This window comes from Anomaloglossus baeobatrachus (assembly GCF_048569485.1).
Source record: "Anomaloglossus baeobatrachus isolate aAnoBae1 chromosome 5 unlocalized genomic scaffold, aAnoBae1.hap1 SUPER_5_unloc_25, whole genome shotgun sequence".
Classification (NCBI taxonomy): domain Eukaryota; kingdom Metazoa; phylum Chordata; class Amphibia; order Anura; family Aromobatidae; genus Anomaloglossus; species Anomaloglossus baeobatrachus.
Genome location: NW_027441801.1, coordinates 852,492 through 862,555, shown reverse-complemented (window position 1 = coordinate 862,555; position 10,064 = coordinate 852,492). Strand labels below are relative to the sequence as shown.

Below are 10,064 nucleotides of genomic sequence, written 5' to 3'. Positions count from 1 at the left end.
TGGCGTCCTGTAAACCCAACTGCTGTAGTGACCCCCTACTTTGACTTGACCCTGGCACAGGTCCCATTGGGGAGGGCAACCCATTGTAACTCTGTGTATGTGTGTTGGTGGAATCGGTACCGACCCTCCTTGGACCCGGGATAAGTACTACACCCTAATTGAGGTGCAGTACCCTGTGGCGCCTGATGCCTCAGGGGCGCCACAGCAGGATTAGAGCTGATCATAGATGTGACTTCTCGATCTGTCTCTGACTTTTGGATCACATTTATCCCGTTCTCTACACTGAACACTTACATCAGGGTTTCGACACCAGGGCACTAGTTGGATCTGCTTTGCTTTCCACTTATCTGTGCAGACGATCTTTGTGCTGGCACTGTTAGGGTTAAGCAGACCCTTGTGTCTTTCTTGGCTTACCATCCTGAGTTGTCTCAGCTGTTCTGATTTTTGCTCTCTCCTTTGGTATAAGTACACACCACTTTACCTCAGTAGGTGCCAGTGATAACTTGCTTTTCCATGGTGCTGGCATGGAGGTGTGAGCCATGGAAAGAGAAATTGTTTTGAATTTGATCCTAGAGATTGCTGCTTGGAAATTTTCTTTGTTGTCTTCCTATTGTTCATCTCCCTTTTTATTCATTTCTCTTTCATCCCCCTTTTTTACCACTTGTTGTTTGGGAATGCAGTTTCTTTTTCCTTTGTCTGTTGTTTTCCTTTTATGTCATTATCATAAAGCAGGACTAGTGTTCCTCCTGCCCTGCTCACTAGACACGGATGTGATTAGAGTAAGACAGGGATAGACACGTGATTGCTGCACAAGGGGAAAGAACCTGTCTTGGGACATCGGGGATCTCAGGGTTGCTCAGAGTAAGTGACAGGGTTTATCCTTGCTGTTCTTCCCTAGAGGCAGTGGTTCTACCCCATCTTTCTCATGATACACAGCCTCTTGGTGAAAAACAACAACCAGGGACTGCCCTGTATTGGTAACTTCTGCCTACTGTCAGAAAAAGTCCAACCTCAGAGGCTCTGGTGATGACTGGGTAGGCACTTAATCATGCCCCTATTGATAAGCCTGGTTCAGGGCGCAGTGAGGCTACGTCCCTTCTCCTCAACCTATTAGCATGACAGGTTTACTTGTAATTCTTCAAATGACATGATTCAGATGAAACCCCAAAAGATCCATTCACTGTAATGAGGCAGCAGAGTAAGGGGCACTTTGCATACTACGACATCGCAAGCCGATGCTTGCGATGCCGAGCGCGATAGTCCCCGCCCCCGTCGCAGCTGCAATATCATGGTGATAGCTGGTGTAGCGAACATTATCGCTACGCCAGCTTCACATGCACTCACCTGCCCTCCGACGTCGCTCTGGCCAGCGACCCGCCTCCTTATTAAGGGGGCGGGTCGTGCTGCATCATAGCGATGTCACACGGCAGGCGGCCAATAGAAGAGGAGGGGCGGAGATGAGCGGGACGTAAACATCCCGCCCACCTCCTTCCTTCTGCATAGCTGGTGTGAGCCGCAGGACGCAGGTAGATGTTCCTCGCTCCTGCGGCTTCACACACAGCGATGTGTGCTGCCGCAGGAACGAGGAACAACATCGGTCATTTTCAAATTATGGAAATGACCGACGCAACACCGATGATACGATTACGACGATTTTGTGCTCGTTAATCGTATCAAAAAGGCTTTACACACTACGATATCGCCTGCGACGCCGGATGTGCGTCACTTTCAATTTGACCCACCGACATCGCACCTGCGATGTCGTAGTGGGCAAAGTGCCCCTTAGTCTGGGCTCCTCATGGCAGTGCGGCAATCATCCCTATCTAGTGAACGGTTATCTCCAGTAATTGTATTATTACACCAGATTCTTTATGATGTTACAACGTCATCTTCTCCCCATTCAGGTCCCCACAATATTGGATCCTCTCAGTGGAGATCTTCGATATAACAAAATTCTCCTGATTGCCCCATCAAGGATGGATATGGACAGGGACAAGATGGCGGAGAGGATATTACACCTCACCCTAGAGATCCTCTTCCGGCTTACTGGAGAGGTGAGAGATTCTGATGACGTCACATTACATCATTCTTATCTATGGGAATAACAGATGGACAGAACTGGAGAGGTGAGGACTCTGGAAATGTCTGGAGTGAGATTTATTACTGTGTCTCTCCATAACCAGGATTACACAGTAGTGAAGAAGACCTCTAGTGAGCGCTGTCAGGCCCCTGTGTCTGAGGGATGGGGAAGACCCCTGAGCCCAATCACAGGGCCTCCACCTCACCCCCCGATACATGAGGACATCAATGACCAGAAGATCCTAGAACTCACCTACAAGATGATTGAGCTGCTGACTGGAGAGGTGACACTGCTGGGAATGCTGGGACATTATACAGTAACGCTATGAAGGGATCAGGGGGTGACGGTATCATTGTATGTGTCAGGTTCCTATAAGGTGTCAGGACGTCACCGTCTATTTCTCCATGGAGGAGTGGGAGTATTTAGAAGGACACAAAGATCTGTACAAGGACGTCATGATGGAGGATCCCCAGCCCCTCACATCACCAGGTAATAGACAGGACTAAATACACACGGCCTATAATTATCTGTATGTAAGGAATGAATTCAGTCCCTGTATGTGTCTCCTCCAGGTCTATCCAGTAAGAGGACAACACCAGAGAGATGTCCCCGTCCTCTTCTCCCACAGGACTGTAAACAAGAAGATCCCGATGTTTCTCAGGATGTGTTTCCTCCAGTTCTATCCAGTAAGAGATACTCATGTACTTTCTGCACTAAGTTTGTGTTTACATTTTTAGGCTTTCTTCTCTGTTTTTTTTTCAGCTGTACTTTATTTGCTTCTTTTGCTGTTTGCTTCTAGTCCCTTCTCTATGTTGTTGTGAAGGGAACTCAAAGACCTGCAGAGGGTTCATAAATACCCTGTTTACCTTAAAATAAGCCCTAGTTACAGTCAGGGCTAGTGTTAGGAGGAATCAAACTGTGCAATTTCTCAGGAACCCCACTTTCTTAAGGACCTCATCAGTTGCATTCGGAAGTTGATTGTTTAAGGACCTTTGATGAAGTCATGTGACATGTAACCAAAGGTCTCTTAATTGCAGGAGTCTAAAAGAACTGAATAGAAGACAGGCTGGCATGGTGATTCGGCATTAGTGGAAAGGGAGAGCAAACAGGACAATTTCCCAGGGCCCCATTTTCCTAGCGGCCCCAGTGTTTATACGCCGATTATAGGACTGCTTAAGAACCTTTTTGACATCACGTTATGCGACCAAAGGTTTCTTAATTGCAGGAGTATAAAGCTGAAGAGGAGACAGGCTGGTGTGTGTGTGTGTGTGTGTGTGTGTGTGTGTGTGTGTAGATAGCTAGATAATAGAAAAAAAAGAGTCACAGCCGCACACTGAAATACCACATTTTTAAACTACCTACAAATATCTAATAAAATTATTGCTTTAGAGAATGTGAACTAATGGCAAACTACCCTGGAAGGATTGGAGACACCTACAGAAGGAGATTTGACACCTAGACCTTGATTCTTCAAAGCAATAATGCCAGAATTCTGACAGAAATCACTTTTCAATCAATTTTTTGTGCAACACAGAGTTGTGAAAAAAGATTGTGCGACTAAATCGTCACGACGCGCTGTGCTGACATCACTCGCATGTCCTTCAGCTCCCAGCAGTACAAGCAGACATGGCCTCCTCTTACTGATAGCTCATAGTGAAATGTATGACCTCCATCGCCACCGCAAAGAAGCTGACTATCAAGCACGTGACTGTGATCGGAGGAGGTCTGATGGGTGTCGGGATAGCTCAAGGAGCTGCAGCAACCAGACACACTTTTGTTTTAGTGGACCAGACTGATGACATCTTGAAAAAGTCTGCCAAAAGTATTGTAGACAGCTGGAAAAGGGTCACTAAGAAGATGTTTGCGCACAAGCCTGAGGCTGATGCACAGTTCATCAGCAAAACGCTCTCAAACTTCAGCACAAGCACAGACCCAGCGGCCGTGGTGCACAGCAATGATCTGGTGGTGGAAGCCATAATAGAAAACTTGGAAGTGAAAAGCGCACTAATCAAGACACTGGACAGATTGCACCAGAACACACCATATTTGCCAGCAACACATTCTTATTGGCAATAACTGACATGGCCAACTCCACAACTAGGCAGGATCAGTTCGGAGGGCTGCATTTCTTTAATCCGGTACCAATGATGAAGCGGGTGGAGGTCATTAAGACACCAATGACTAGCCAAACGACTTCTGACTCTCTCATGGACTTCAGTTAAACACTCAGAAAGATGCCTGTGTCATGTAAGGACACCCCAGGGTTCATTGTTAACCGTCTTCTGATACCATACCTAATGGAATTCGTGCATCTTCATGAAAGAGGTCATGCATCTAAGAAAGACATGGATGTTGCAATTAAATTTTAAGCCTGTTACCTAATGGGTCCTTTTAAGCTTTTGGATTATGTTGGTCTTGACACTAGTAAATACACCATTGATGGTTGGTAGCAGATGGAACCTGAAAACCCCCTTTTTGCCTCCAGTGAATTGCGCAATAAGCTTGGAAAGAAGACCGGAGAAGGGTTTTATAAAGACAGATGGTTGGCCTGGCTGCACTGCAGAGCTATATTGTTATAGTCTCTTGTTTTCTTTGATTTCGATGACCGTTGTTGTTTTTACATTGCACGGTTTTCTCAGCACTTATTAACACTCTAGTGCCTTACAGTCATGATTCTCTATTTCATCAACATCCTATTGTACCGCTGATTCCAAACATTAATAAGTCATAGCCATTCTACAGTCAATAATAAATGAATGTACAAAAAATAAATTGTGCAACTTTTGGAGGTTTGACACCAATTTTAACCAGCTTTGCCAAAATGGGCAGAGCTTGGCCAGAAGAAGGGTGTGATGTCACCGCTTCTCTAATTCATAACAAACTGTGGCGTTCCCTATGCCAGAAATCTCACGCCAGTCCTTGACATTAATTTTCATTGTACATCGCTGGTCTTGATGAATTGGAGCCCTAATGTTTATCTGCACAGACAGCAAGACCCTGCTACCTGCTTTGGTTACAAAGCCTAAGGCGGCCTTTGCACGTTGCGACATCGCAAGCCGATGCTGCAATGTTGCACGCGATAGTCCCCGCCCCCGTCGCAGGGACAATATCTTGTATTGCTGGCGTAGCGAAAATTATCGCTACGCCAGCTTCACATGCACTCACCTGCCCTGCGACCGTCGCTCTGGCCGGCGACCCGCCTCCTTCCTAAGGGGGCGGGTCGTGCGGCGTCGTAGCGACGTCACATGGCAGGCGACCAATAGCGGCAGAGGGGCGGAGATGAGCAGAATGTAAACATCCCGCCCACCTCCTCCCTTCAGTAGAGCCGCCGGCGGCAGGTAAGGAGATGTTCCTCGCTCCTGCGGCTTCTCACACGGTGATGTGTGCTGCCGCAGGAGCGAGGAACAACATCGTACCTGTCACTGCATCGCAATTATGAAAAAGTCGGAGCCTGCAGCGATGATACGATAACGACGCTTTTGCGCTCGTTAATCATATCATCTAGGGTTTACACACAACGATGTCGAAAGTGACGCCGGATGTGCGTCACTTTCGATTTGACCCCACCGACATTGCACGTGCGATGTTGCAACGTGCAAAGCCGCCCTAAGGATAGGCCACCAATCTTACAGTCCCGTACTAGCCCATTAAATATTTGGCATCTGTCACTATTTTATTTTCGTCTTCGAAAAAAACCCTTTTTGAAATTGTCTATGTTGTGGATCAATGTCACAACGAGATGCTTGCAGGCATCACCAACTGTCATGGCGGCATCAGGATCTGTGGAAATTACAGATTCTGGCACTCTGCTTGCTAACTTCTCTGATGTCTGTGAGCAGCGCAGGGAGACGCAGGCGACAAACCACATACTTAGTAAGACTAGCAAGAGTTATTCTCTGCTGGGCTCCTTGTTAATGTCTTTGATACTGGCTCCCCTACAGAATGTCATCATTCGCTCCCCTCCTGTATATGCTGGCTGGACTATTCCATTAATGCAATCTATAACAAACTAGTGGCTGTTGTGCATTATTGCTGTGAGCAGTTGTGGTGTTAACCCTTGTTGTCTTTTTGTTTCTGCCTTCCTGCTCTTGCTTTTCTCCTTAGTCTCTCACTCTTTATTTCTGTGAGTTTGAAGTGTGTCTGAATTTTGGTTTTCCTGTCTGTCTTAATCTGTATTTCCATCATACTCCGGCCCCTTCCTTCCACGTTCAAGGGTAATACAGAGGTTAGGGATAGCCTAAGGTCTCCTAGCATGAGGGAAAGTATAGCAGACCCCCTTCCCTCATTATCCTACAGTCACATTGCGACAATCAATCAGATTATTTATTATAGCACATTCCAGAGAACTGGTGCTAGGAATGGGAGATCTGAGTTAATGAAGATGTAACTCTTAAGGCTGCTTTACACCTTACAATTACACATGCGATCTCGCATGCGTTGTGACACGCCCCCATCGTATGTGCGGCACGTTCAATTTGTTGCCCGTGTTGCACAAACGATTAAATCCCGTCACACGTACTTACCCTCTATACGACCTCGATGTGGGCGGCGAACATCCACTACCTGAAGTGGGAGGGACGTTCTGCGTCACAGCGACGTCACACGGCAGCCAGCCAATAGAAGGGGAGGGGCGGAGATGAGCGGGACGAAAACATCCCGCCCACCTACTTCCTTCCGCATTGCAGGCGGGACGCAGGTAAGCTGTGTTCATCATTCCCGGGGTGTCATACACAGCGATGTGTGCTGCCTCGGGAACATTGAACAACCGGACGTTCAATTTTTAATAATTGAACGATGTGTATGCGATCAATGGTTTTTCGTTCAATCGCAATCACACGTAGGTTTCACACACTACAATATCACTAACGATGCCGGATGTGCGTCACTTACGACGTGACCCCGCCGACACATCGTTAAATATATTGTAGCGTGTAAAGCCCGCTTTAGATCTCGAAATTGGACAACAGATCAGAATAATTTGTTTCCTAATTTAATTTCTGATGTTATGGTTTAAAAAAAAATCTACTTTCAAAATTATATCATTAACAAATAATAACATTGTGTTTATTTTTAGCCGATGACTATATCAGGAGTTCAGATGGACATCTAATATCTTCAGAATTTAAAACAGATACTTTGATTATCAGACATGATACATATGAAGAGCATGCTGTTATCCCAGATATACCTCCGGTGCTTCCTCGGAAAGCTTTATCATCTGATCTTTTCAAACAAGTCCAAAATTCCCATTTATCACAGAATTGTAAGCAAAATAAAAGTTACAGAAGGGATGTGGAACATGAAACAGCTCCTACAAAGGAGAAACCATTTTCATGTTCAGAGTGTGGAAAATGTTTTATTGGGAAATCAGACCTTGTTAGACATCAGAAAATTCACACAGGAGAGAAGCCATTTTCATGTTCAGAGTGTGGGAAATGTTTTATTGGGAAATCAGACCTTGTTAGACATCAGAAAATTCACACAGGAGAGAAGCCATTTTCATGTTCAGAGTGTGGGAAATGTTTTATTCAGAAAATAACCCTTGTTAGACATCAGAAAATTCACACAGGGGAGAAGGCATTTTCATGTTCAGAATGTGGGAAATGTTTTATTGGGAAATCAGGCCTTGTTAAACATCAGAAAATTCACACAGGAGAGAAGCCATTTTCATGTTCAGAATGTGGGAAATGTTTTATTCAGAAACTAAACCTTGTTAAACATCAGAAAATTCACACAGGGGAGAAGCCATTTTCATGTTCAGAGTGTGGGAAATGTTTTATTTGGAAATCATACCTTGTTAGCCATCAGAAAAATCACACAGGGGAGAAGCCATTTTCATGTTCAGAGTGTGGGAAATGTTTTATTGGGAAATCAGACCTTGTTAGACATCAGAAAATTCACACAGGAGAGAAGCCATTTTCATGTTCAGAGTGTGGGAAATGTTTTATTCAGAAAATAACCCTTGTTAGACATCAGAAAATTCACACAGGGGAGAAGGCATTTTCATGTTCAGAATGTGGGAAATGTTTTATTCGGAAATCACACCTTGTTAGACATCAGAAAAATCACACAGGGGAGAAGCCATTTTCTTGTTCAGAGTGTGGGAAATGTTTTATTCAGAAACTAAACCTTGTTAAACATCAGAAAATTCACACACGGGAGAAGCCATTTTCATGTTCAGAGTGTGGGAAATGTTTTGTTCAGAAATCAGATCTTGCTTCGCATGAAAGATCTCACACAGGGGAGAAGCCATTTTCATGTTCAGAGTGTGGGAAATGTTTTATTCGGAAATCACACCTTCTTAGACATCAGACAAGTCACACAGGGGAAAAGCCATTTTTATGCCCAGAATGTGGTAAATGTTTTACTAGGAAATCATATCTTGTTTACCATCAAACAAATCACACAAAATAAACCATTTTTATGGTCTGAATGTAGTAAATGTCATTCTCAGAAATTGGATTTTGTTAAATATTTGAAGAAGCCGCACAGGGAAGGAACCTTTTTCATGTTGTGAATTGTGAATAATTGAAATGTTTAACTGGTAAATCACGTCTTACCGACCATTAGAACTCCAACAGAGCGGAGCAGCCATTCTTGCTTTCAGAATTTGCCAATTGTTTTTTTTTTTATTAAAAAGCAAATAAGAGGCTAAAACATAACTTTTAATAAAAGTATGTAAAAGACCTAATACTTAGGCCAATGTAACCATAAGCATTCCCGACTGCTATCAGGATATAAGGCGTAGACCACGCCACACAAGAGAGAGCCTCTCAGGGATGCCACAAATATAACAAACAAACAAAAAAGAAAAATATATATACATTGTTTTTCCACGTGTTATCCGGACAACGGTCCTATATACATAACAAATTTAATAGAAAAACACAAAATACATAAATGATATAGATTATTGACAGCGGTCAACAGTTCAAATGTACATACAGCATTGATAGTACAGTTGATATAGAAAAGATTGGAAATGTCTCACCAATTAGGTGTTTTTTTATCATTAATCAGGTCCTGTTGCTCAAGTAAGAATTGGTGAGGGATAGAAAATATCCTCCCTTTTTAAACATCGTATTTTTCGGACCATAAGACACACCTAGGTTTTGAAGGAGGAAAATAGGAAAAACAATTGAAGCAAAAATGTGGTCATGATGCACTATTATTGGGGGATCTGCTGCTGACACTGTTACAGGGGTAATACTCCCCAATTTCTAGTGCAATGTGTTTGATGACTTTCCCTTTAAATAGTGCTTATCACAAATCTGTGGCTGCCTTTATTATTTACTAAAGCAATGGAGAACTGCAGATTAGTGAATTTTCTAAATATAATCCAGTACCAAAACTTTTTGAAGTGTCTCTAATGTCCCCAAAAGGAACTTCCAGGTTGAGATCCCACAACCCTCAGTGATCACTCTCACAGTCAAAGAGTAAGCTCTACGACCCCAGCTCTGCGGCATCCTTCTTAAGCAGTTCACTAAAACCTTAAAAAAGTATGTGACCACGCTGGATTAGTTGAGGGAGCAATGTCTCATTCTTAGAGCAGCCGCAGAGATTTGTGGGATCCTGCTCTGCACACTGAGATCCCACAAAATGGAAATTCGAGCTCTACTTTGCTAGTAAGTTGGGTATTTCGAGAGCCTTTATAAACATTTGTGAAAGGTTTTGATACTGGATTATATTTAGATAATTCACTAATCTCAGTTTACCCAGTGATTTGTTTACTAAAAAGCGCAGCCCCAGATTGGAGATAGGAACTCTTAAGTATATCACATTGTATATAGTTGTATTTCAAAACTTGTTGTGTTAATAAATGCTTGTAAATGTATATTCTTTATGCCTGTCTTTCTCTGTTTAGATGTGATGATTTTGCCTCAGAACCTCTGGAGTTAAGGCAGAGCTGTAGGCATTTTGCACAAAAATAGTGAGGGGATGTCACTGAGTTGTCACGACCGGCTGCCAATACAATGGCAGAAGT

General features: G+C 43.8%; 1 protein-coding gene across 1 annotated transcript; it reads left to right on the top strand.

Moving 5' to 3' along the window:
- Positions 1–2,531: 2,531 nt before the first annotated feature.
- On the top strand, positions 2,532–9,859 carry LOC142259088 (uncharacterized). Its single transcript, XM_075331606.1, has 3 exons — positions 2,532–2,569; positions 2,653–2,766; positions 7,155–9,859. The coding sequence occupies exons 1-3, from the start codon at positions 2,536–2,538 to the stop codon at positions 8,492–8,494; spliced, it is 1,488 nt and encodes a 495-aa protein (XP_075187721.1). The 5' UTR covers positions 2,532–2,535; the 3' UTR covers positions 8,495–9,859.
- Positions 9,860–10,064: the final 205 nt, after the last annotated feature.